Source organism: Panthera leo, chromosome E1 (assembly GCF_018350215.1).
Source record: "Panthera leo isolate Ple1 chromosome E1, P.leo_Ple1_pat1.1, whole genome shotgun sequence".
NCBI classification, from domain to species: Eukaryota; Metazoa; Chordata; class Mammalia; order Carnivora; family Felidae; genus Panthera; species Panthera leo.
Window position 1 is genome coordinate 2419442 of NC_056692.1, and position 26730 is coordinate 2446171.

General features: G+C 53.7%; 2 protein-coding genes across 4 annotated transcripts; one reads left to right on the forward strand and one right to left on the reverse strand.

The window, feature by feature from the left end:
* The first annotated feature begins 2502 nt into the window (after window positions 1-2502).
* ATP1B2 (ATPase Na+/K+ transporting subunit beta 2) lies at window positions 2503-8720 on the forward strand. Of its 3 annotated transcripts, none has more exons than XM_042916952.1 (7): window positions 2503-3217; window positions 4990-5118; window positions 5364-5468; window positions 5584-5789; window positions 6014-6070; window positions 6859-6957; window positions 7069-8720. In XM_042916952.1, exons 1-7 carry the CDS (start codon window positions 3106-3108, stop codon window positions 7231-7233), a joined length of 873 nt encoding a protein of 290 aa, XP_042772886.1. In that variant the 5' UTR covers window positions 2503-3105; the 3' UTR covers window positions 7234-8720. The 3 variants fall into 3 exon arrangements, with proteins under 3 accessions (XP_042772886.1, XP_042772887.1, XP_042772888.1); XM_042916953.1 differs by lacking the exon at window positions 2503-3217 and adding an exon at window positions 3415-3432; XM_042916954.1 differs by lacking the exon at window positions 2503-3217 and adding an exon at window positions 4623-4641.
* Window positions 8721-14104: 5384 nt separating this feature from the next.
* Window positions 14105-26110, reverse strand: TP53 (tumor protein p53). The gene is made up of 11 exons (XM_042915570.1): window positions 25990-26110; window positions 18196-18297; window positions 18035-18056; window positions 17687-17941; window positions 17077-17263; window positions 16883-16995; window positions 16546-16655; window positions 16132-16268; window positions 15971-16044; window positions 15603-15709; window positions 14105-15052 (listed from the first exon to the last, which is right to left on the reverse strand). Exons 2-11 carry the CDS (start codon window positions 18267-18269, stop codon window positions 14971-14973), a joined length of 1161 nt encoding a protein of 386 aa, XP_042771504.1. The 5' UTR covers window positions 18270-18297; window positions 25990-26110; the 3' UTR covers window positions 14105-14970.
* Window positions 26111-26730: the final 620 nt, after the last annotated feature.

Sequence of the window (26730 nt, forward strand, 5' to 3'; positions counted from 1 at the left end):
AAATCCAAACTATGCCCTTTGGCCTACAAGGACCTGTATGATGTGCCTACCTCTCGGATCTCTTGCTGCATTAATCTTGCTTTCCCTCATCTGAAGCCCAGCTTTTGCACTTAGACTTTCCTCCTCCTGGAAGATTCTTCTCCTACAGTTCCCCGTGGCTTCTTGGGTTCCTTGGGTCTCACACTGAACGTTAGCTCTCCAGTAAGGCCCTCCCTGCCCATGCACGGGCTCTCTGGCACACCACCCTGTTTTATTTTTTCTGCGTAATATTATACTACGTTGTTTTAGTTGTTTGCTTGTTTTTTTCGTTTATTGGGACGAGAGTCCCAGGAGCACAGGGACCAGAACAGGGCCTGGCTCTAAGTAAATGCTCATTAGATACGCACTGAATGAATGAATGGGAGATGCGGCTGGACTCTGAAGGGCGGGCAGCCTTCCAGGACAAGGGAATGAAATGCACAAAGGTGTGAAGTCAGGAGTCAGCACAGCCTGTCCTAGGAGTGGCCGGGTCAGGCTCAGCTCCAGCAGAGGATCAGTTGGGTCCTGGTGGGAAAGGGGGCTGGGGACACAGGCTGGGGCCGGGCACTGGAATGCCCTGAGGGTTAGACAAAAGAATCAGGACTCCGTCCTGCACAGGGTGACGGGAAGCCAGTGAAGACCTTTGAGCTGAGGAGTGGCCTAATTAAAACTGTATCTGGAGAAAATTAATGCGGAGCCTGCGGAAGGGGCTAAGCAGAGCCCGCTGTATAATTTGCAGGACCCGGTCCAAAACGAAGATGTGGGATCCCTTGTTCAGAAAGCAGGAAAAAAGTGCCGCTCACGGTACTGAAAGAGAACATGTTTTCATTTCTTCCGTGGTTCTTTTCTCAACTTCTCATGGTTTTTTGTTTTTTGTTTTTTTTTTTTTTTGCTATTTAACGTTGTTTGAAATAAAGAAAAATCAACTTTTTTCTGCCCTCGGCTTACTAATGAGCACGGAAGGACTAGAAGCCAAAGGAATTATGGGCAGCTCAGCTTTTCCCTCTCCTTCCCTGTCATCGTCGTCAGCAGAAGTGGTTGGCTGAATCAGGAAACAGCGGGACCCAGAAAGGGGAGAAGAAGAAGATGCCTCAGTCACCCGTGTCTCCTAGAAGGCCATCGCCTTCTAGGGTTCAAGGTCATTCAGCTGGACGCATAACACGCTTGCTGTGTCTTAACTCTGAGTCTTGCTGAGCTCGCACGCACGATGGGTCCGCTGGAGTTCTACACCGGGCGGCCTCTCGGATGGCACGTTACATATATCTCCTCGCTCACACACGTCCTCCGTTGTCCCGTTGGACTTCACGCACAAATTGCAAGTTCAAAGATAAAATTATGAAGAGTTACGAGATGGTGAAAGCACCAAACCAGCCACATGGGCCATTCTGAGTGGGAGCTTTGGTTGAACAGACCCCCAAGTCCGTAAAGCTGGGCTGGAGGGAGAGAATTTGAGGCGGAGGGCGAGAGTCAGAACCCGGCACTGGTGAGGACTAGAGCCAAGGAAATTGGGTGAGAGGCCGAAGGAGAAGAAACCCCTCTCCAAGGCAAAGCGACAAGATCTGAAGAGAGATGAAAAGAGAGCGATCATGATTCTTAACTCGAGGTCTTTAGAGGCTCTTGTACACCCCCCCCCCCAACTAGACTGTGGGTCTCTGGAGCCCGGTGAGAACTGCGAGGTTGCCTCCCCAGGGCTAGAGTTGCACAAAGTCTCTAACAGGTGCTCAAATGGGCCATGTCTGTGGACCCCAATGGGCAAATGGGGAGGGGGAGTTCACGCCTGGGGGTTGGGGGGGGACACAACACCTGAGGAGATCTGGATCCCGGCTGGGGCCTCCGGGCAGTGCTAGGGGCTAGGGATGTGGTGACGGGGAGAGTTGGGTGGGGACATGGGGAAGCCCCTAGGCTTGGAGAGAACCAGGGGCTGTGGGATTGGAGAAGGAGGTGTTGGGGGGAGCTGGTAGCGGCTCCCCCAAAGGGAATTTCCCTCCTGTGGTGGCCTCTCTCCATCCTGTGTGGCCTGTTCTAGCTTCCATCCCGGCGGGTCTAGCGCCCTGGCTGGTGCCTTCTGTTTTTCTTGGTCTCTGGCTCTTTCTCTGTCCCTCTCACATTTGGCCCTGTCTGTCTCCGGATCTTAGTCTCCAACGGCCGGCCTGGGGCCCCTTCGCCGCAAAGATCGGCTTCCCTCTCCAGCTCTGTCTCTCTCAGGGGTTCCCTTTCCCTCCACTCCGCCCGGACACGCCCTCCATCCCCTTCTCCCACCTGATCCAGTGTGGTACCTGGGGTGGGGGGAGGGGAGAGACCTCCGGGTCTTAAAGAGGCGGCAGGGGGGCGGACCCAATCCCTCTCTCCATATTTGCATATGCATGAGGTCGCCCGGGCCAGCGGCGAGGAGGCGGGGCTTCTGGGGGTGGGAAGGGGGCGGGCCCCCCACCGCCGCCGAGTATAAAGACTGCGCGCCGCGACTGCCGGCCCCGCACTGCTGAGGAGCGGAGCCTCCGCCCGGGGGACCCCCATCCCTGGCTGTCCCCCAATTGCGCGTCCCTGCCCCACCCCCGCGGCCGAGCCACCACTGGTGTGGCGGTCTCCGCTTGGCGGAAGAGCCTTGAGCGGCCACCCGGTCCCTCCCCACGGCCTCTTTGCATCTTGGATTTCGGGGCAGCCCCCTCCCCCACCCCTCCCTCGCCTCCTTGCACCCCTATTTTTTCTGCGCCTCGCTCGGGTTTTGCAGCCGTCTGTTTTTGCATCCCTTTTCATTTTGTTTCTAGAAGGTTTGGGGGGTGAGGCTGCGTCGCACCCCTTCCTCTTTCTCACCTCCCCTGCTCTGACAGCCCCCTTTTCATCGGAGCCCGGGGGCGGGGTGGGGGGGCGCTAGGATCGGTGCATCCCACGCCGCGCTGCCAGCACCCCGCAGCGCGTGGCCGTGCACCCCGGAATTTGCAGCGGCTGCCCATCTGAGGAGGGTCTCCCTCGCCCCCGCTGCCTTCGCTCCCCGCGCGTTCCGGAGCGTGGCGGGGGGGCTTCTGCGCGCCGCACCCCAGCTTCTCCGCAGCCCCCCGCCCGGCGCGGGACTCGCCCCCCGCCGCCGAGATGGTCATCCAGAAGGAGACGAAGAGCTGCGGGCAGGTGGTTGAGGAGTGGAAGGAGTTCGTGTGGAACCCGAGGACGCACCAGTTCATGGGCCGCACCGGGACCAGCTGGGGTACGCAGGGCGGGCCGCGCGCGGGGCGGGGCGGGGGTCCTCCGGGCGACGCCCCGGGGGGCACCAGGTCCCGCGGGCTCGGCCCCGGTTCCCTTCCCGGGTCCTCGGCGTCCTGCCCTCCCCCCCCCACCCCCCCGCCCTGCCTGGCTCCGGCCTGGGAGGGGGCCGAATCGCCGGTCTAATCTCCCCGGCCGGCCGCTGCGGAGGCGGAGAAAGTAGGTCACTGCCGCCTTCCCGCCCCCCGCGGAGCCCCCTCGCGCGGGGGGTCGCGGGCTCTGCGCGCGTGTCCGCGCCGCGGCGCTGGCGCTCCCTCTCCGGGCAGGTCCGCTGCACACGGCCGCCCCCCCCCCTTCCCCAGAAGAGCGCCCCTTCCCTCCCTCTGGCTCTCACTAGCTCGCCAAGCCCGTCTATTTTTAGCTCGTGCCCATCCCCTGGACCCTGGGAACATTCATGAGGGGGCGGGTCTTGGAGAGGTGGGGGGGACCGCGGGGGGGGGGCTCTTCACAGCGGAAGTTGTCAGTATCCCGCTGCTGTTTGGAGCTTTCTCTGTGGCTGCTTTGTGGGTGGGGGGCTGTTGGAGAGGGGTGGCCCTGGGAGGTTTTGGAGGTTGGAGGTCCGGCTCCGATGTCGCAGGCGGAGGGAGGAGTGGTCACCAGTGGTGAGACGTGCGCATACATCATCCGGCAGAGTGTCCAGACCTTCCCAAGCCACAGCGGGACTGCGAGACTCGGGTGTAGAGGGAGTTGTCCGCAGGCGAGGGTCTGGTGCTGGGCTTGAGTGCAGGTGAAGGGTGGCATTCTTCCAAAAGGGATTGTTAAGCTGGGAGGTCAAGCATAGGGGAGCCTGTTGTGACCCAACCTACGATTCCTCCACACCGGTTGAACACTGTTCCCATCAGCCCACCCACCAGGGCAGTCCTCGCCTTCAGGAAACTGGGGAGTCCGGTCCCTGGGGTTGAAGGGATCCGTGATGGCTCGGGGGAAACCTGGAGAAGCTTCATGGGGACAGTGTCGTCTGAGATAGAAGGACAGGGGTTCCTGGGTGGTGGCAACAGCAGACACTTAGGCTGAGGAGTGACGGAGTTACATGTCACATACAGCAAGGACCTGCTCCCCGCCCGGAAGCCTCCGGGACATTCTACCTTTGCTCAACCGCCTCTCCCCGGGTGCTGTGCGTGAACTGGGGGGTGGGGTGACCGCTGAAGGTTCCGGGCAGCTCTGAGCGATTTCGTAGCTAGACGGCAGCTGCGTCCAAGGTGCCACTTCTGTGGGGCGCCAGCAGAGAGAAGAGCTTGCTGTCTGAACGTGAGGGTCCGCGCTCTGAGGGGTGGGGTGAGAGTTTGGTTGCGAATGGTGGCCAGGGCCAGCTTGGAAACTCATTGCGCCGGACAGCTTTAAGCACGAGGACCCATGAGGCAGTAACAGGTGCTGTGCCTTTGTAGGGCCGCGAATGGTTGACAAGTTGGGAACGGAATCTGATGCCGAATGACCGCGGCCTGTACTTGGGGTTGGCCCAGCAACGAGAAGTTAGGTCTCTTGCGGCCTCCACGAGGCTGGGCTTCACTATGGGACCGGAGGGGGTGGGGGTCATGGCTGGACGCCAGACACCAGGGCCTGCTTCCAGCTCGTCTCATTTTGCTCCCAGGGGCAGGCTCTCGGATGTCCCCGAGACTCTGTGACCCGTCCCGGTGCAGGACGTCTGAGTGGGAGAGGGGTCTGTGGGGAGAGGTGAGGTCATCTTGGAACCCGCTGACCCTGTTTCCTCCTCCCCAGCCTTTATCCTCCTCTTCTACCTCGTCTTCTATGGCTTCCTCACGGCCATGTTCACCCTCACCATGTGGGTCATGCTGCAGACGGTCTCTGACCATACCCCCAAGTACCAGGACCGACTGACCACACCGGGTGAGTGATGCGGCTTCTGATGACCCGGTTACCACATGCGGGGAAGTCCTTGAAGTCCGCCTCCTTCCCGTTTCCCGCAGCTGAGAGCTTTGTGATCTGGGAAGGTGCTGTGGGGTCACAGGAGATCTCCCCCTGTCCTCACCCCGGCCATCACCCTGCTGCTCCCTGTGTCTGGCTTCCTCCCTCCGTGTGTGGTCCCTCGTCGGATATGCATACGTATACGTATATTTACTTGTCTGGTACAGGCTTGATGATTCGCCCCAAGACTGAGAACCTTGATGTCATTGTCAACGTCAGTGACACTGAAAGCTGGGACCAGCATGTCCAGAAGCTCAACAAGTTTTTGGAGCGTGAGTGAGGGGCCGCTGATGTGGCCGTGCAGGGGCTTGGGCAGGCGATCGGGGGACCCTGGAAGCAGAACACTGGCCCCGTGACTCTCTCTCTCTCTCTCCCCCGCCTCCTTAGCTTACAATGATTCCATCCAAGCCCAGAAGAATGACGTCTGCCGCCCTGGGCGCTATTACGAACAGCCAGACAACGGAGTCCTCAACTACCCGAAGCGTGCCTGCCAGTTCAACCGGACCCAGCTGGGCGACTGCTCTGGCATCGGGGACCCGACCCACTATGGTTACAGCACCGGGCAGCCCTGTGTCTTCATCAAGATGAACCGGGTATGTGTGACCTTGGTCCCCAGGGAGAATGAAGGAGGGGGCTGGGGTCATCATCTGCGGGCAGTTGCTTCCTTTCACTGGGGCGATCTGGGGAGGTTTGAGCGGCTTCGAGAACCAGAGGCGTGGGGCCGTGGGAGGCCAGGTTCTGTGGAGGGCGGGAGGCTGGACACGTGTGTCTTCGCCACCTTGTTTCTCTAACTCCTCGTCCTCTCTCTTCATTCCAGGTCATCAACTTCTACGCGGGAGCGAATCAGAGCATGAATGTTACCTGTGTGGGGAAGGTGAGTTTGTGGGGCCCTGTCCACCTGCCCATCTGTTTGCCTTTCTTGGCCTGCACGTAATTCACTCGTGTCTTTCTGTCTCCTTCGCTGTCAGAGGCCCCGTCACTCTAGGGACAAGGGGGTAAGAGGGCGCGCCAGCGTGGCTCCAACTCCCAGGGGCTCCCACCACTCTCGCTTCTCTCTAGAAGCTCTCGCGTGGCTGGACACCCACCTCTCTGAGCCCACCCAAGCAGAAGCCTCGGCCTCTGCTTCTATGCCTGACCCCTTCCACCTTCTCCAGTCCCTGATCACCGTGTCTTCCGCTCCCCCTCCCGTGTCTCACCTTGCTCTTCAGTTCTTTTTAGGTTTCTGGTAGTTCGGGCCACCTGCCACCACTCAGTTGTCCTGGGAACCCTGCGGCCCCCTCCTCTGTCCTCTCTAGAAACTTCCCGTCCCCCTTCACACACGCGCACGCACACACCCTCCCCTTCCTTCCGAGCCCTTACTCACTTATCTGTTCTCTCTTGGCTCTGCTCCAGAAACCGATTGCTGAGACCGGGGTAAGAAGGTGGTGTGGGAGGATAAGGGGGCGGCTCCAGGGTCATTAACACCCTTCAGGACTTCCCAGTCTGACGGAGAGACAGGACAGCCCCTGCTGCACACACGCACACACAGACTCACAGCCCAAGGGAAGCAGATTGGAGCCAGAAATCACTTGGGGCGAAGGAAGAGTAGAGGGCAGTCTGGAGAGCTTCTGGGTTCCTGCCGCCCCTAACCCGCTCTCCCCCTACCCTCCTGCTCCCCCACAGCGGGACGAAGATGCTGAGAACCTCGGCCACTTTGTCATGTTCCCTGCCAACGGCAGCATCGACCTCATGTACTTCCCTTACTATGGCAAAAAGTTCCACGTAAGTATCGTGGGAGGCCCGGCCCGGTGGCTCCTCCCGGGGAGCGGGGTCCTTGGGGAGGAGGCTGGAGTTGCCAAGGGCCTGGACCTGTGCTCTCCTCCTCTGGCCCAGGTGAACTACACGCAGCCCCTGGTGGCCGTGAAGTTCCTGAACGTGACCCCCAATGTGGAGGTGAACGTAGAATGCCGGATCAATGCCGCCAACATCGCCACAGACGATGAGCGGGACAAGTTCGCGGGCCGCGTGGCCTTCAAACTCCGCATCAACAAAACCTGAGGCCCCTTCCTCCTGCCCCCACCTCTTTCCTATGGATGCCTCTGGAATGTCCCTGACCCTGCCTGATCCCTCCCTCACCCGCCCCAAAGGTATTTTTTATAACAGAGCTATGACTTGTTTGAGCCTCACGCCCCTTTTCTTTACTTGTGAACCCAGCCTGATGGCCATTGTGGTCCCCTGACTTCCCTCCCGTCTCCACCCTCCCCTCCGGATTCCAGCTCCGTCAGAGGCAGGGAGGCAGGATCCCAGGAAGGCCGGCCCGAGGAGTTGGGGGCCATTCTGGTTCTGGCTTAGCTGTGAGTGGGGGGTCTCCACCCCCGCTGTCCCCAGAGAGCAATAGAAAATGCCTGCCTGCCCGCCCACCTTCCCACCTGCCCACCTTCGCACCTGCCTTCACCCTCATCCACCTCCCCCCCCGCCCCCCACACATCTCATTCCATCCCTGGTTTGCAGACACGAACGTGGCCCTCCATTCACCTTCCTTTGTCTCTCCCACGCTTTCTGCCTCATCGACACCGTCACCGTCTTGGTGGCTACTGACTTTACCCGGCTCCTCTGGCATTGGCAGGGGTGTCCCCATGTCCTCTCCATCCCCGTTCCCTCCTCCGAACGACAGCTGTCTGTAACTGAGGACGAGGTGGCTCGGTGGCCTTTTCCCTGTCTTCTGGCACATTTTTCTCCTCACCCTGCGGTGGCTGGCGCGAGCTGGGAACGAGGGTCTGGAAGAGGAGTCCCTGTTGGTTCTTCTTGAAAGTTCTCTTCCTGTCACCCAAACAGGCACTCCTCGGAGGGATGGGGTTGACCTAGGCTGAACATCCACTTTGTTTTTTTGCCGCCGACGGCTCACTGTCTCCCTGTTTGTGTTCCCAGAATATCCTTCAAGTTCCCTTTCCCTGGAGCGCTGGGGGAGGGCAGCCATTTTGGCTGGGTCCCCAGTGGCCACCTTGGAAACGTCAGCTGGCTATGGGACTGTTTCACCTCCTTCCCCTGGGCCCGGAGCCACCCCCCTCCTCCCTCTGGCTTCTCTTAGCACGTTATCAACTAATCACTAGCTCCTCCCCTCTCCTCTGCCCCTCGGCCCTAAACGCTGCCAATAGCTCCCCCCCAGTCTAGGCTCTGAACTTCTTGGCCCATCTCCTTCGGGACCCCTTGGCGTTTTTAAACGACCCCGTAGTGCCCATAGAATGTCACATGAGGGGCCTCTGGTGTTCTTGAGTGATCGTGCCCTTCATTTCTGCCCTCTCTAACTCCCCATTTCTTTTCTGACCCTGCAGCCTCCACACCGCCCCCCCCCCTTCAGATGGACCCTTCCCTCCTCCCCTCTCGCTGGATCTGAGTCTCTTCCCTCGGGGTCCCCATGTTTTCCTGCATTCCCCTCACCCCAGTGGTCTCTCTCTGCAGTTATTTAATGCCTGTGTCGGATCTACTGTAAAAAGAGGATAAAGTACAATAGAATGAGAGCAATTATATATATAAATATATATCACACACGGAGCCCTGCGTGTGGGTTGTTCCTTTCTGAGCATTCGGAAGAGCTCTGGGAAGGGGAGGGAGGCGATCTGGGTGACTTGGGGGTCGCCTGGGCCTCGGGGGTCCTGCTTCCCAGCTTTGACTTCTTCATCCAGTGTCCAAGCGTCTACCTTCCAGATCGCTCCTTCTTTCATACTGTCTTTGAGATGGCCCAGGGCAAGAGAGGCAGGAAGCCTACATCCCTTTGTTGGGCGATACTTATGAAGTGCCTACTGTGTGCATTCTAGGCGCCGTGAAGATACACTTATGAAAGAGACAGACTTCCTGCTCCCAAGGAGCTCCCCAGTTTAACGGGAGAGGTGAGGAATACACGAGAAACTCTCCTGCCAGGTGGACCTCAACGTGCCTCCAGGGAGGGGAGGAAGCCAGTGAGGAGAATATTCAGAACGGTCAACGGCTTTCTACTCAGGGGCTTCCAATGGCAGGTTTCTTAGAGCCTTAAAGGGTGGGGTGGTTGGGGAGAGAGAACAGCCTCAGCAAATGCCCAGGGACATGGGGAAAGTGGACCGGAAGAAACAGATCTCAAAAAACAATGTGAACCGTTAGGACCCTGATTGGGGTGAAAGTATACACACACGCGTAGGGAAAAAAAAAAAAAAAACAACAACAAAGGGACGGACAGGTGCACAGTACGGTGTTTACTGTGACCTACGTGGATGGGTTTAGAGCTACTTTTTATTTTCTTGGGCTTTATTTCTGTTGGTTTGCCTGCAACGAGTTAGGATTTACCTTGAAAGATAGCTTTATTGCACAAGCATCCGTATACACAATTTCATCACGAATGAGTTGTATACGCACACGCGAATGCACGCGCACAACCTGCTGGGGTTTGCTCGTTTTCATGCCAGAACTGGATCCTATTAGACCCACTTCTGTGCATTTCACTGTTTTTCACTCAATAAATTTCTTGTGCCATTACGTCACCTGGTAGAGCTCGAATGCGTATATTTATTTATTTATTTAACTTATTAAACATTTTTTTTAATGTTTATTTATTTTTGAGAGAGACAGAGACAGAACGCGAGTGGGTGAGGGGCGGAGAGAGAGGGAGACACAGAATCCGAAGCAGGCCCCAGGCTCCGAGCTGTCAGCACCAGAGCCCGACGCGGGGCTTGAACTCACAAGCTGTGAGATCATGACCTGAGCCGAAGTCGGACACTCAACCGGCTGAGCCACCCGGGCGCCCCTGCATATATTATTTTTTAGATGGCTGCGTGGTATTTTTTTCCGTTGGGTCATTCTTCCCTGAATCTGTTCAAGCTCCTTGACAGCTACAGATAGAAACTGTTTTCTGCATTGCAAAATTCTGCCCTGCCCCCCTGCCCTAAGCAATGTTTGCCTCTTTGTTAAAAAGTGTTAGGTCTTCCTTCACATGTCTAGTTTTTTTGTAGTTTCTGGGTGTCCAGTCACTAGGGTATATTCCTATTGTCTAGATTTTTGTGGGTGTTGGCGGGGGGGGGGGCGGGGGGAGACTGGATTTTAATTTCATTAAAATTTTTATTTTCCCTTCAATTCCCCTGATCTTTATTTCTTTTTATGTGTGGTGTAATTCAGAGTCCGGTTTTACTTTTTAGTTTTCTCAACCTCACTTTACTTTTAAAAAAATCTAGGGAGCCTGGCAGGCTTAGTTGGTAGGACGTGTGGTTCTTGACCTTGGGGTTGGTGAGTTTGAGCCAAATGTTGGGCATAGAGTTTAGTCAATAAGAAAACTATTTATTTATTTATTATTATTTAGAAATCTTTTTAAGTTTATTTACTTATTTTAAGAGAGAGAGCATGGCGGTGGGTAGAGAGAGAGGAGAGAGGGAATCCCAAGCAGGCTCTGTATTGACCGTGCAGAGCCCAATGTGGAGCTCGAACTCATGAACTGTGAGATCATGACCTGAGCTGAAGTCGTATGCTCAACTGACTCAGCCATCCAGGAGCTCCAAGGGGGAAAAAAATTTTTTTTTTAATGTTTATCATTTATTTTGAAAGAGAGAGAGACAGACAGACAGAGAGTGAGCAGGGGAGGGGCAGAGAGGGAGGGAGAGAGAGAATCCCAGGCAGGGTCCACGCTATCAGCCCTGAGCCCGATGCAGGGCTCAAACTCATGAACTGTGAGATCACAACCTGAGCCGAAATCGAGAGCCAGACTCTCAACCAACTGAGCCATGCAGGCGCCCCATACACCAAGCTATATTCATTTGATTTAGGTAGTTTTCACAGTGTGTTTTCTGTTATGTGGCAAAGTAAGTAGGTTTCCCTCCATCTTTTTTTTTTTTTTTTTTTTTTTAAGTAATCTCTACATCCGACACAGGGCTCAAACTCATGACCCCGAGATGTTTAAAACATTTGTTTACTTTTTAAAAAGGTAATCTCTACGCCCAACATGGGCTTGAACTCACGACCCTGAGGTCAAGTGTTCGTGCTGTTCTGAGCCAGCCTGGTTCCCCTCTCTGTGACTTTTTGAGAAGATAAAAAATATTTACCTACTATCTACCTTATTAAATTCTAACTCCAAGAGTTGTTTATTATGGTCTCTAGAGTGCTTAGGCGCATAGTCCTGTGATCAAAAAAGCAAAGAGATACTTAACCAGTGTTGTTTTCTTTCTTTCTTTGATTCTCTTGAATGCATTATAACATTGTCCGTATGCATCCCTGTATGGTTCTTTAATCGAAATTCTCTTAGTGTTTAGCCATTAGGATATCCCCTGTATTCTTAATTTTTTTTTGAAGGAATGGATGCTGACATTTAATCAAATTCCTTTCAGCATTTCTCGACATGATCATATTTTTCTTCCTTAATTTGTTAATGTCACGAATTATGTTGATAGCTTTCTCTACAAAATCAACTTTGTGCCCCCGGAATGAACCTTTACTTACAGCGTTAATCTTCTTTTAATTCATCAATGTATTCTGATACTATGTTGAGAGTTTTGCTTCTAAGTTAATTTAGCTTCTAGGTTTTTACAGTCTTTATTATCAGGTTTTATATTAATGAAACCACAACTTTACATAAATTGGAGATTTCATTCTTTTCCTGTGGCACAGAATAGTTTAAGTTGCATTGGGCCAATCAATGGTCCTTGCTGTGCTTTCAACAAGCCCTTGAGTTTTTTAAAATTATTATTTCATTTTTAAGTAAACTCTACGCCCAACGTGGGGCTCGAACTCATAACCCCGAGATCAAGAGTCACATGTGCTGACTGAGCCAGCCAGGCGCCCCTTCTTTTCCTTTTATAAATTTATCTTTTTTCTAAACTCCTGCTTTTGGGGGTGCCTGGATGGCTCAGTTAGTTGAGCGTCCAACTCCAGCTCAGGTCATGATCTTTCTTGCATTCTGTGAGTTCCAGCCCCGCGTCAGGCTCTATGCCGACAGCTCAGAGCCTGGAGCCTGCTTCGGCTTCTGTGTCTCCCTCTCTTTCTGCCCCTCCCCCCTCACGCTCTTTCTCTCAAAAATAAAATAAAAACATAAAAAAAAATAACCTCCTACTTTTGGATTTTACCCTTTCAACCAAGTTTGCTTTCTCTTTCAACAATTTGTATCATTTTTAGGATGCATGCTAGGTTCCTTTGGTTTCTCTTTCTCCTTTTTTAATATTTATTTATTTTTGAGAGAGACAGAGTGTGAGCAGGGGAGGGGCAGAGAGAGAAGGAGACACAGAATCGGAAGCAGCCTCCAGGCTCCCAGCTGTCAGCACAGAGCTCGATGCGGGGCTCGAACTCACAAACCGTGAGATCATGACCTGAGCCGAAGTTGGACGCTTAACCGAGTGAGCCACCCAGGCATCCCAAGAAATATCCCAAATCCCAGTGGTACAGGGCTTGGGCTCTGAACTTGAGAGCAGGGGCCACGTCTGCCATGGGCCCCCACGTTCTAGAACAGAGCCAGGCAGAGGAAGGCACCGGTGAGTGCCTGTAGCCTAGACAGATGCCTGGATGAACGCGAGGGAAGGAAGGCAGGTAGGACCAGAGAGTCAGGGACCCAGTACAGGTCACCTCTGCCCATCGCAGAGTTGGCCTGCGAACCCAGCCTTGTTCCCAGCCCAGTGATCTATCGGCTCACGAGGCTTTGGGCAGAGCCGGATCGGATCTGCTTTCTGAAGGAGCAGAGCAGAAACGGACCCGGTCCCGTTGCTGGGGACGCAGTCTAGGAAGATGCGAGTCAGGGGTGCCGGGTGCTGGTCAGAAGGCACTTTCAAGGTGACCCATCTGGAGGGGTGAGGAGAGGGAAGAAGTTTCGAGAGCGCTGGTTTGCCAAGGCCCCGGAGGGTGGGGAGAGATGGTGAAGCTTAAGGTCTCTGAAAGAGATGGTTCCAGGTCTCCCGGGGAGCATTTGGCGTTCCCCGGTGAGAGAAAGAGAAAGAAGGTGGTCTTGAGGCCAGGGGGGCTGGTGGGTGCAGGGCCATCTGGGACCCTTGGGGCAGGCCACGCCGCTCCCCACAGGCACCCTCAGCCTGGTTGAGGAAGCTGAGAGGACGCTGGCCCCAGAACCCTCTCTGGACCTTAGCACCCCTCCCTCTGCCTCCAGGGAGGTGGGCCAAGCCATGTCCCCAGTGTCTGGCCGCCCCTCCAAGCGCTGGCTCTGGCAGCAGTGGGTGATGGAGAGAGCTCCCCCCCCCCCAGCCCCCCTCCCTGGGAGCCAGCAGCACCGAGGAACAGGACAGGCGGGGGAGCAGAGCTCCCCAACCTCAGCTCTCCTCCCTACCCCAAGAAGCCCTTTGAGGTTTTCCTGGCAGAGTTTAAAGCTTCAATTCATTGAATTGCCTGGCCTGAGGCCCAGGATGAGGGGATGCCGGGAAGGCCCCAGCCCCGCACCCCGGCCCTCACCTTAGCCGCCCCCACTTTCCTGGGACCCTGGCTGGCAGGCCTCCCCGGCCGTCTTCATCCAACGGCGCCCACCATCTTCCTCCTCGGGGACCCAGGTATCCTGCCCCTTTCTTGTGAGCAGATGGCCACCCCAGAGGCTCAGGCTTGCTAAATCAGACATTTAAATCCCATAATCCTTGGTGAGAGGCTGACAGAGGGGGGCAGCAGCCCAATCCTAGAAGCAGGGGCAGGAGAGAACCGTGTGCCAGCCCTGGTAGGGCAGGGGGGCGGGGGAGGAGGGACAGTTGGTTCCCGAGTTATGAATGGAGTCCCCCCCTCCCTTGTTGTCATGCAGCCCGCAGACTGACCCAGTCTCCAGCTTTTGTTCTCCTCCCGGAACCCCGGCGTGGCACCCCCCTTCCCCCCCCACCCCCACCCCCACTCCCCGGACACTCAGGTGGCTGCCTCCCAACATCACCTCCTGACTCGCCCCTGCGGCATGGCAGGCCCCACGCAGCCTCCACGGGCACCCGCCCCTCAGACACACAGGTGTTAGCAAAATTTTATTGTAAAATAAGAAACCGATATAAAAAGGGGATATAAAAAGGGGAGAGGGGGAAGGGTGTGGGGAAATACGCAGATGTGCCTCAAAGAGTGCAAAAGAAATTGATCCTGAGGAGTCGGGGGCAGGGAACAGACCTTGGTAGATACAGACCCTACACCAGGGATCGGATCCCTCGCGGGTGTAGGACAGAGTCAGACTTCCTTTTAGGAAGTGAGGTTCGGCGAAAGGGGAGACAGGATTCGGCCGGGCCAGCAAGGAGGGGACCCCTGACCAGCTGTCCCGGTCGTAGGAACTTGATCATCCCATCCGCCAACAGGGACGTTAGGGAATCAGCACCCGTGAAGGCACCAAGTCTCAGACATCGTGTAATAAAAAAACTGTTTGGGGGCAAGACATATATCATTTCATTAACCCTCACAACAAACACCGTGAGGTAGGTATGGTTATTAGCATTTCATAAAAATGGACAATAAAATCAGGACAAATTCAATAGCTGGTTAAAATGGTAGAGAACTGGGCTCGTGGCCCAGCGTATGATTGGTTCTAGAACGCTCTTTACAGGCAGGAACATTCTCCTACCTCCCTCGCGGTTCTTCATAGTAAAACATCTTAAAAAACTCGGTTGGAAGGTCCCACCTCCCCCTACTAACCAACTACGTGGGCCAACTTTGTTAGCAGAGCCTTAGGCTAAGGTAAGTGGAAAAATTCATGGTGTTTCTGAGGCATACCTGTACCAAGCAGGGCAACAGACCAAGCTTGTGTGTTCAAGCTCCCAAGTCCCAAAAATGCCAGGGAAGGAGGACAAGGGTGAGGGGGCCGGGGGGGGGGGGGGGACCGGAAGCGGAAGGACATCAGTCTGAGTCGAGCCCCTCTCTCTTGAACATTGGCTTTTTATGGCGGGAGGTAGACTGCCCCTTCTTAGCCTTCAGGTGGCTGTTGGCGAGACAAGGGGCAGGGAAAGAGATGACGTCAGTGAGTGGGAGGCGTGTCTCAGATCCAGGTTCTGAAGGGCCCCAGGCAGGAGCAGGGGAATTTAAGCTGAAATGGTCACCACCACCCGCGGATGTGTTTACTGAGCACCCGGGGTACTTCTGGGTCGTGTCGTCGTCTTTCCCCACCCCGTCTGACAAACAAGGAAACTGAGCCCAATAAAGGGAGTCGCGAAGCCACGCAGACCTGCTGGTGGTCGGCAGGGCTGGGGGACTGTCTCAACCCTGCGGTGTCTCATACTCCCACACGGTTATCAGGCCTCTATTTGGGACCCCAGCTCTGAGCTAGGGGTTGCTGGAAATGACCAAGAGGCACGAAAGGGGGTGCAGGATACAACTGGGGGAAGACTGAAGGATGACTGAACAGGGCAGGTCCCACCTGGTCAGGGCACCAGTTCCTTTTTGCCTTGAAAGTGGGATTAGAATGGAGTCCTGTGGCCTTTCGCGGCAGGAAGGCAGGGGAGCGGGGCTGGGAGAGGGCCCAGGTCACTCACCTGGAGTGAGCCCTGCTTCCGCCTGGCTCCTTCCCACTCTGGGCATCCTTCAGCTCCAAGGCCTCATTCAGCTCTCGGAACATCTCGAAGCGTTCACGCCCACGGATCTGCGGCAGGGGAGGAGGGGGATAAAGAAGTATTACAGTACCACTTAACGCACCTTGTGACTGGAGATCTGAAGTTAGGCACAGCCTTGAGCCATTGCCTTGAGGCACCACCGCCCCCTGCTGGCAAACGCCCTAATTGCAAGCAAAGCAGTCCAGCAGAAAACCACATTTTGAAACAAATCTTCAACCCAGTAATATTAACTTCAAAGGAATCAGGGCACCTGGGTGGCTCAATGGGTTAAGCATCCCACCCTTGATTACCTGAAGGGTGAAATATTCTCCATCCAGTGGCTTCTTCTTTTGTGGGGGAGTAGAGCTGGTGCTGGGGGGCAGTGCTGGGAAAGAGGTGAGGAACGGGGAGAGAAGAGTAAATTTTGAGCCGAACTGCACCCTCCCTGCCTCCTCTTGTCCTGCCCGCTTACCTCGCTTAGTGCTCCCAGGGGGCGGCTCAGGGCAAGGCTCCCCCTTCTTGCGGAAATTTTCCTCCTCCGTGCGCCGGTCTCTCCCAGGACAGGCACAAACTCGTACCTCGAAGCTGTTCCGTCCCAGCAGCTTCCCACTACCCACGTAAGAAGACAGAAGCTGGAGGCAGTGAGGGAGATGGGGCCCCCCTTACTCCCCACTTCCTTCATCCTATGCGGAGCCTAAAAGCCTAAGGAGTATCGAGAAGCCAGGTAAGAGAAGGTCCCAAAGCCAGAGAAAAGAAAACTTGGAGGCGGAGGGTGGGGGACAGCAGAGGAGATTCCATAGGCGGGGATGGGAACGAGCGGGAAGGATGGGACGGGCGGTAGCACGGGAGAGAGTGGCCTGGGGCAGGGTGGCGTGCGGGTCCCTACTTGGAGTCTTCCAGGGTGATGATGGTGATGATGGGCCTCCGGTTCATGCCCCCCATGCAGGAACTGTTACACATGAAATTGTAGTGGATGGTGGTACAGTCAGAGCCGACCTGGGAGAGACGATCGGGCCGAGTGAGGCCACCCAGCGCCAGGCAGGCCTGCTGTGTGTAGGCTGGTTTCCTCAACCGTGGATTGGGGATCACCCGGCTGGCGGTGCACACCGCACGCGGCCGTGGGGAGGTTGCATAAGAAGGAGAAAGCCCCCCCCACCATCTCCCACCTGGACGGCCGCTGACAACCCCCCCGCCCCCCCGAGACCCCAGACGCCAAAGCAGACCTCGGGCGGCTCGTAGGGCACCACGACGCTATGTCGGAAAGTGTTTCTGTCGTCCAGGTACTTGGCATGCAAGTTTCCTTCCACTCGGATGAGATGCTGGGGAGGCGCCAGACCTGAGAGCGATCGGGGAGGAATCAGGGGCCGGGGGACCCTAGCAGCAGGCCCTGCCCCATCTGTAGCCCCCGACGGCTCACCATCGCTACTGTCAGGGCAGCGCTCGTGGTGGGGACAGCGCCTCACGACCTCTGTCATGAACTCTGACTTCTTATAAATGGCCATGGCGCGGACACAGGTTCCCGGTGGGGGCGGCGATCGGACCCACAGCTGGACGGGGCAGGTCTTCGCCAGCTGGCAAAACAGCTTGTTGAGGGGAGGGGAGTACTGTGAGGGAAGGAGAAGGGATGGACAGGTCAGGGGACGAGTGCCCGGGGTGGGGGGGTCACATGCACCACTTACACACCAACTGGAAGCCGTGGGGGAACGGTGGCTCCGGATGGCGGGGTTGGGGGCCTTTATCCCAGAAGCTCACTTACAAAAGCCAAGAAAGGAAGGAGTGGAGGAAAAAAGAAAAGTTCCACGGCCCCGTGAGCGAGGATGACTGGAACAGGACGGGTGACGGAAGCCCAAGGTCAAAGGGGAAATGTCAACTTTGGGACAGGGGCAAGGCCAGAGGTCACAGGCCAAACTAAATAGGTCAGATGTAGGAAGACTGACAAGAAGGTAAGAGAGGAGGAATCCCGAAGTTCTGAACAGAGAAAGCCAGGGGGGCTACGGCCTGGAAACCGGCCCCTCAGGGCCACTGACCGTGCAAGTAACAGACTTGGCTGTCCCCGACTGCAGGAACCCTAAATGGAAACCATAGGCGCCCGGGTAGGTCTTCTGCGAAGGGACAAAGGATGACAGGGGCCAGGAGATGGCTGGCGCAGGGGTGGCTGGCGCAGGGGCTGCTGGTGCCGGAACCGCTGACATTCCGGAAGCATCATCTGGTGCTTCATCCAGCCAGTTTGCGACATCTTCCGAGAGCGGCAGCTCATTCATCGCCGAGGACAGCTCGGAAGACTGCAGGGGGGAGAGGCAGGAGTCAGAGGGCCAGGTCTCCGGCCCCTGTCCCCATAGTGTCCCCCCCCAGCAACCCCCACCTCCAGTCCTTACCAGAACATTGTTTTCGGGAAGTCTGAAAGAGAAGAGCAGAACGTCAGTGCTGGGGTTTGTTTTCTACAGAGGCTCCACTGGGGGGCTGGGGAATGGGGCGGGTGGGCAGGACTGGGGGGTCCTGGGGGGCTGGCAGGGAGCCCGCCCCGCCCCCCACTTACAGGTTCCACAATTCCGAAAACGTCTCCTGGCTCAGAGGGGGCTCGATGGTGAGTTCCAACGGCGGCTCCTGCATTGTGGCTCCTGGGAGGACAGTGCGGCCACTGTGGAGGGAACGAGGGTCCGGCCTGAGACACACCCAACCCCGGGGTCCCCCGTCTTCCCGGGAACAGGGCTGCCCCTGCCCGACCCTTTGCCAGCCCCTCGCACATGTCTTCCAGACACAAAGGTACCCAGAGAGGGAATCCCAACCTTCCCACCACTGAACCCACGAGCCTTCGTGGAAGGGTACCCTACTTCTGCTCTCTTTCCTGGTAAGAAGGATGAAGTGACTGTCAGCCACTCCCTCCACCTGGGGGACGATCCCTCCATGGACCCCTGACATTCCCCGCCAGATCCCTTCATCACAAAGCCTTCTTCTTTCTTTGTTTTTTTTTAAATGTTTATTTATTGTTGAAGGAGAGAGGGACAGAGCGTGAGCAGGGGAGGGGCAGAGAGAGAAGGACACAGAATCCAAAGCAGGCTCCAAGTTCTGAGCTGTCAGCACAGAGCCCGACGCGGGGCTCGAACTCACGAACGGTGAGGTTCAAGAACCTTTGACAGGTGTCCTGTCAAAGAACCACCAGCCAAACTCTGTCATCTGACTCTAATTCCAGTGTGGTATGCCATCAGACACCTTTTCTTATTCCTTTCGGCTGTTGCCTCTGGGGGACTAGAAACTTCCTCAGTGCAGCCACGTTATCTGTTGTGCTCACCTCAGTAATGTAGGTAATGCCAGATGCCTTGCATCTGGTTGGGCTCTCTAACTGTAAGTGAATTGTCATGCCCAAGCCATGAGCAAGCGGGCTGTGAGTGGTCCAAGGGGCAGGCCAGTTCAGAGGGGTGGTCCCAGTCCGGGCTGGGGCACTTGTCACCATCTCGTGACACCTTCCCTGACTCCAAGTTTATCAGCTTTGCGAGAAAACACACCAGCCGCGTGGGTCCAGGTTCATTGCTTTTTTGTTGCTGTCTCGTAGGGCCTTGACAAACTATCACCCCCCACCCTCGTCCCAAGCAGCTTTTTCCGTTATAATCTCCCTTAACATTCGCCTCCACCTGCGTGGGATCCAGGGCGCGCTTTCTTGTGGGTTCGGTTTGTGAAATCCTTTCAAGCGCCTCGTCTCATTTGTCTCGGTCACCTGACAGGCGAGGAAGCCCGAGTCCCAGCGAGAGGTGAAGTGAACTGCGTGCCTGACACACAGGCGAATGAATGAGCTTTTATTAAAAACGACCGTTCAAACGTCTAGGAGTAAGATGCTTACTTCGTCACAGACGACTCTGCAGAGCCCTCTTTTGTAATCGGTTAAGGCTGGAGGTGCAGACTTGGGTTGACAAAAGTCCTTGGATTAAGAGGTTGGCAAAGGGCTACTTGTCACGGCGGCTAACGCTGGCTGACGGGGGTATTGGCTACGCACGTGCGTGGAAGGAAGCAAGAGAGGGCCCCAGCGGGGAGTGATCCCAAACATTTAATTTGTGGGGCCGGACCAGGACCCCTCTCCATCAGTGATCAAAAGAACTTTGAGATTTTATGGACGGGAGCTCGAGAGAACGGCGAGGGGGCTCAGAAGTCAGAAGGGTTGAAATTGCACTGTTACTTACATTTGCTGGGTGACTTTACCTGTCTTAACAGGCTAGCCTTTTGGCTTCCCTGCATACAGGCAGTGAGTTTTTGTGTGTTTAGTGAAAAGTCCCCAGGACCAGGGAACATAGAGCAGCTGTAGCAGACAGATCACGGGCTCGGGAGCCGGAGAGGCTAGGCCTGCATCCCAGGCGCACCACCTAATATTCGCAGGATTTGGGGAGGTGAGGGTTAGGGTTAGGGTAACTTAACCTCTCGGAGCCTTAAGTGTCCTTTGCTCTAAAACTGCACCTTACTTATTACGGATGATGTAAGGAGCTGAGAAAAGTGCCTGGCGCGTAGGAAGAGCCCAAAATGTGCCACAACGGGCTGTGTGGCAATGGTTAAGTCCGAGACTCAGTCCCGCTGGGAGGGACACAGCCCCACGGACAGAGGTCTCCCTCTCTTGGTCCTGGGCAGCAACTAAATTCTCAATGTTTCTCTCTCGAAAATGCACGATCACTAGGAAACCTTTTCAGAGCAGGTACTCCCCACGGAGAAGAGCCTCAAGGGCCATTAAATGAAACTGTCAGAAGCGGAACCAGACTTTCCGAATGGCTGGGGAGGCAGCACTTGACAATGATATCCCTGGCGGGAAGGCCAGAAACTCAGCTGGGGCTCCAAGGGCAGGCCCTCCCCACAGGGGCCCACTGCTTTCGCTGGCTCATCTCATTAATCCTCTCAAGAAGCCTATAAGGTAGGTGTCATCAGCCGAGGGAACCCGAGGTTAAAGTAATTAAGTCACTCACCCGGGCTCAGGGCCAGGGATTTGAACCTGGGCTGCCCACAGCCACTTCCAAGCTCTAAATAATTATGTCCCCCCCACCCCCACCCCCGGGGGCTTCATCCAGAGGCTTGTGCCAAAAACATTTGTTTTGGCTGAACGCTATTTGATTGGGGGGGGGGGGGGAAGAAAAAAAGAAAGAGGGTTCTGGAAGGTAGTCAGGGCAGCATCTGGTAAAACGGAACACCTTAATACTTTGTACCAGGAGGCTAGCGCAAAAATGTTCGTCAGTATGGTTCCCAGACGGCAGGTGATAAGAGACAATGTTACTGTCTGTCAGCAGGGAGTGGCTAAATGACAGTGGTATCCTCCCGAGAGAAATTTACTACAGCAATTTAAGGAAATTGAATTTATTGGTATATGTGTAACTGGATATAGCTCAGAAACCTGTGGATTAAAAAAATACAATTTGCAGGGCGGGAGGCGGGGAAGAGTCAAACACAGGAAAATATACGTAGTTCATGTAAATTAAAAATACAAAGACTACAGTTGACCCTTGAACAAGGGTGGGTGGGGGTTAGGGGTACCAACCCCCTGTGCTGTTGAAAATCCGAGTGTATCTTTTGACTCCCCCCAAGTTTAACTACTAATGACCTACTGGTGAGCTCTGATCGTTTTGATAGGATAGTAATGGTTTCAGAGAAAGGGGGATATGTATGCTCATGGGAGGGCGGGTACTGTCAAAGGGTTCTAGCTTGATTAATGAAGAAAAAAAGGGGGTGCCCCGGTGGCTCAGTCGGTTGAGCGACTGACTTTGGCCCAGGTCACGATCTCGGTTTGTGAGTTCAAGCCCCACATCGGGCTCTCTGCTCTCAGCGCAGAGCCCGCTTCGGATTCCTCTGCCCTTTTCTCTCTGCCCCTCCCCTGCTTGCGCGGTCTCCAAAAAATAAAAAAAAATTAGAAAAAGATGGTAGTCATACATGTGTAATTAACATACGGACTCAGATAAGACAAAATATTGTTATAATTATTTGGTGTACTTATTTGGTGGGAATATAAGTGTTGTGTATTTTTCTTTTTTTTTTTTTTTTTTTTTTTTGTGTTGTGTATTTTTCTAAAACAAAGCTAAAGAAGGAAATGACATAATACTCTGGACAATTTCACAAACGTATGTCTAGCTGCTCCCCAGAAGCCCACCAATGTTTCTGAGGTAAAAAATCTACATAAGTCGAAATGCATAATTTTACCATTTAGATAGCAAAATTGGACAAATTGATACAAGCTTGTGACCCAGCCCTATCAAGCCCGAGATACTTTGCCATATTTCCTTCTAACAGTCGTACAGCACCATTTATTCAGACTTTCCTTTCCCCACGGATTCATTTTGGGGCCTTTGTAGAGGACCATTTGACCACACTCATGTGTCTTTTCCTGGGCTCTAGTCTGTTCGTGGTTGTCGTCCGACTGTAGCTTTATAGGAATCTTGAGGTCAGGTAGTTTAAGACTTCCAGCTTTGTACTACACTTTCATTTCGGAGTCAGCTTATCAATTTCTACAAACGAACCTGCTAGGATTTTGAGTGGGATTGAATTAAATCATTTTTGACCTCTCAACACTATTGAGTGTTCCATCCATGAATATGGTACTCTGTTATCTACAACTTCCGTAAATTCTCTCAGCAATATTTCGTAGTTTTTAATATAGAACTCTCGTCCCTTTTTTGTTCAATTTATCCCCAGGATGCCATGTTTCGGATGTTACTATAAGTGGCATTGTTTTTACAATTCATTTTCTGACTTCAGATTCAATGGTTGCTATTATATAAAAATACAGTTTATGTGTATTACCTTTAAAACCTGTGACCTTGCTATAATCATTTATCAGTCATGGTAGCTTTGCTTTTTTTAAGATTTTAGGGGCGCCTGGGTGGCTCGGTCGGTTAAGCATCCGACTTCGGCTCAGGTCATGATCTCACGGTCCGTGAGTTCGAGCCCCGCGTCGGGTTCTGTGCTGACCGCTCAGAGCCTGGAGCCTGTTTCAGATTCTGTGTCTCCCTCTCTCTCTCTGCCCCTCCCCTGTTCATGCTCTGTCTCTCTCTGTCTCAAAAATAAATAAACGTTAAAAAAAATTTTTTTAAGGATTTTATTGTTTAAGTAATCTCTACACCCAACGTGGGGCTCGATCTTACAACCCTGAGGCCAAGAATTGCATGCTTTAGCGACTGAGCCAGCCAGGCAGTGCCCTTCATGATAGTTTTTCAATGAATTTTCTATTAGCCTGGCTAACACCTTCGGTACAATGTTGAAGGGGTGAGAGGCCAACCCTTTTCTATTTCCTGGTCTTAGAGGACAAGCATTCGGTCTCTCACTATTATGTATTGATGGTAACTCGATTGGAGGTGCCTTTGAACAGACTTAAGTTTTCCTTTTTCTGGTTTGCTGGGGGGTTGGCTTTTCTATCATGAAAAGGTATTGCATAATGTCAAGTGTTTTTTATGCAGCTGTTGAAATCATCACAGGATTTTTATCCTTCAATCCATTAATGTGGCAAATTACACCGATCGATTTTTTGAATGTTAATCATCATTGCAGTCTAGAGATAAACTCCACTTGGTCAGGATGTTTTATCATTTTTATATACTATCGGATTTGATTTGCTAAAATTTGTCACATTTTTGCATATATATGTGCTAGCAGGAATATGGGTCTAAATGTTCTTTTCTTGCAATGTCCCTGTCTGGTTTTGGTATCAGGATTCTGAGGATTATCATAAAATTAGTTTGGAAATGTTACCTCTTCTTTATTCTGAAAGAGTTTGTGTTAGATTGGTATTGTTTCTTCCTCAAAGTTAGAGAAGAACAAAGGAGAGATAGAATAGAAAATAGCATTAAGATGGCCGACTTAAACCCAAATTTTACAATAATCGCATTACATTTAAATGGGCCAAACACTCCAATTAAAAGCAATTTAATGGGGAAAGGAAGGCTGTTAGGAGCTAGAAGAACTGTACACCCATATAGGAAAAACCAAAAATAAAAACAAAACCTTGACCCGTATGTCCCATCATGATAAAAATTATTTTAAAATTAGTCAATTAATTACGGCTCATAGACCTAAGTATAAAGCCTAAAACCCTAAAGGTTCTAGAGAAAAATATCCTAGAGTATCTCATGACCTTGGGGTCAAGCAAAGGTTTTTCTAAACAGGTCACAGAAAATATTTGAAAGATAAAAAGAATCTTCTGCTGCTCCTCTTCAACAAACAGGCAAGCAACAGGTCAAACACAGGAGAAAACACTTGACAAAAGACTCCTATCCAGGATATATAAAGAACTGCCTGCAACTGAACACAATTTTTAAAAAGCACATACACCAACTTAAAGAAATGGGGGGAAAGATCTAAAGAGTCACTTCCCTTAAGACGTAGGAATGGCCAGTAAGCAGGTGGAAATGGATCATAGTGCAGAGGACTGCAAATTAACACCACAACGATGTACACAATATGAGGAAGACTGACAAACCACACACATGTGAGGAAGGACAGATCTTGCTGGTGGGAATGCAAAACGGGACAACCGCTTTGAAATATAGGAATTTGCAAGTTTACATCTCCTCTCTTACCTAGCAGTTCCACTCCTAAGTAGTCGTCCAAAAAAAAAAAAAAAAAAAAAATTGTACAAGAATGTTAAAAGCAGCTTTATTAAGAATAGCCCCAAACGGGAAACATCTCAAAAGGTCATCATAAGAAGAATGGATAAACAATCCATCGTTTATTCATCCAATGGAGTAGGCTACATACAAAGCAGCAAAGCATTGATACAAGACTGATACACGCAGGAATGTCACACGGGTGAATGTCACAGGCATTACGCTGCAGGCGAGAAGCCTACACAAAGGAGCACATACTGTGTGATTCCATTTACAGGACGTTCTCCAAAGGGCAAAACTGGTGACAGAACCCAAAGATGAGGGTCAGAGATCGACTAGGAAGAGAGGCACGTCCACCTTCTCCGGGGCGATGACAATGTGTATTTTGACGGGCTTTACGCGGTGGTTAGTTGCCACGACTCGTCTAATTGCAGTCGGCGGAAACGCTACCCCAATTTCGGAACAAGCAGCACGCAAGCACCGCGCGCGGTGTCCAGGACGCAGCAGGTGCGCGGACCGCGAGCGCAGGCTGGAAACACCGCGCCCCAAGTGACTGACAGGCGGGAGGCCGGCCCCCCGCCCCCTCGGCTCGGCGGGCCCCGCCCCCTCCAGGCCCGCCCCTTCCGCCCCCGCGACGTTCGCTCTGCGTCCGAAATCGGAATGGCTGGGCTGCAGCCGGATGCCGGAGAAACCGTGTCTCCGCCACAGACGGACGGCCCATCGTCGCCCGCTTTCACCATTTAATTCTCAAACGTACCCGTTCTCGAAAATACCCAGGGCTTGCCCTCGGCACGCTTTTTAAAACCCCGTCGCACGCAATGGTAGCGTCCGTCCAGATGGCAGGCAACGGGGTGGAGCACACCATTCAAAGAGGGGGAGGGACTGAGGTTTGCATCAAAACAAATACCCCTTCCCTCCCCAAAGCGGCTGCTAAGTAGCTCGGGAAGGACAGAAAAAAAGTAGAGGAGGGGGCTAGTAGCCTCCCTCCGCAAGTTAGAGGAGCCTGTCGGAATGACATTTTCTCTCTACGCCCTCTCATCGGGTGCACAGTGAGCTGCTCCGGAAAAAGAAACCGGAAGCGCTCCTGTAAGTGGCAAAATGTAAATGCAGAGCCAAACAATAACAGGGCTCGTGGGCCTCTCCGGCCCGGACAGTCCTCCCGGGCTTCGCGGGCAAGTCTCTCGTTGAGCACTTCCCACTTCCACAACTGACAGTCTAATTGGATTTGCTCCATCTAGCGGAGCCGGGGACCGGTTGGAAAGATCACTCCAGGAAGGACAAAGGTCCGGAAGTTATGGGACCCGAGCAGCTTGGGCTTCCCGGATCATCCCCCGAATAATCATTTGGGAACGGAGCCCGAGGTTCCACCAGGATGCTGTGGGCCCTAAAATCTCGGATCACGGGTCCCCCAACCAAATTCCGAGATCCGAGCGTCTCATATCCTGATGCTTTGTGCGTCCTGTTTCAGGGTTCCCCACACCCAGCCCTGGGATGGGGGTGGGGTGGGGGAAGAGCCCTTTAGGCCGGCTGAAGGTCCCACTCTCCTGTTCAGCTCTGAGTTCGGCTGGTCCTAACATCCCCATCATCCACACCGAGGCCTCCCAACATTGCATTCCTATGTCGGTGCCGTCAACCAAGCGTCCATTCCCCCAAATCGCTAAGTCCCCAGTGCCCCATCCCCAGACCCCACAATTCTCCCAAGCTGAAAATACACGGAGCCAAGAGCCGGTGACTCAGAGAGGACTCATCTGGCTCAGTCAGGAGCTTACCCGAACCTCAGGGGAGCGTGTCACCGTCCTGGGAAGCACGCTCCGAGGCCGGACGCCAGAGGACCCCGGAGCCCAGCAGCTACCTGCGCCTAGTATGGTGGCTCTGGACTTTTGAGAAGCTCAAAACTTTTAGCGCCAGACAGAGCACATGGGAGGGGAAAATCCCAATCCCAGCAACCCCCGCGAGGCTCCTGGCACAAAGCTGGACAGTCGCCATGACAAGTAAGGGCAAGCAGTTCGCCGGGGGGCGGTGGGAGTGAGACAGGATTCTCGTCGTGCTGGTGCTGCAGCTACTTGACACTGGGGTGGGGAAGTTCGACCAGCCAGAACTGGGAGGGCAGAATCGGTGGAAACCATTTTGGAAGACTCCCGCCACTGTGTCAAATATGAAGGTGGAAGAAAGAAAGACGCTTGCCATCCCTCTCCCAGATAGCTGGATAGTTTCTTCTCATCGGCTAAGATGCCACCTTTTTAGGAAGGACTTCCTTAATATCCCAATCCAACGTATTCCTTCAGATACCCTGTATCACACCATCTTGTTTAATTTCCTTCACAGCCCTTGCCGCTCTCTGCAAAGATGTGTTCCTTGCCTTAAATACACAGCAACGTCAGCCTTTTAGGGAGGGCAGAACCCTTGTGCTGCTCTCTTACTCATTGTTGTATTTCTCAGTGCCTGGTACAGTACTGGGTCGCAAGGAAGAGCTCAATAATAAATACTGACTGAATGAATGAAAAGGGACG

Coding starts and splice junctions, on each gene's coding strand:
- TP53 (XM_042915570.1), bottom strand. CDS start 18,269: ATGCAGGAGCCGCCGTTGGAACTCACCATCGAGCCCCCTCTGAGCCAG. Junction 18,057..18,195: donor TTTTCGGAATTGTGGAACCT/GTAAGTGGGGGG, acceptor CTTCTCTTTCAG/ACTTCCCGAAAACAATGTTC. Junction 17,264..17,686: donor CCAAGTCTGTTACTTGCACG/GTCAGTGGCCCT, acceptor CTTCCCTCACAG/TACTCCCCTCCCCTCAACAA.
- ATP1B2 (XM_042916952.1), top strand. CDS start 3,106: ATGGTCATCCAGAAGGAGACGAAGAGCTGCGGGCAGGTGGTTGAGGAG. Junction 5,469..5,583: donor GCTCAACAAGTTTTTGGAGC/GTGAGTGAGGGG, acceptor CCGCCTCCTTAG/CTTACAATGATTCCATCCAA. Junction 6,958..7,068: donor ACTATGGCAAAAAGTTCCAC/GTAAGTATCGTG, acceptor CCTCTGGCCCAG/GTGAACTACACGCAGCCCCT.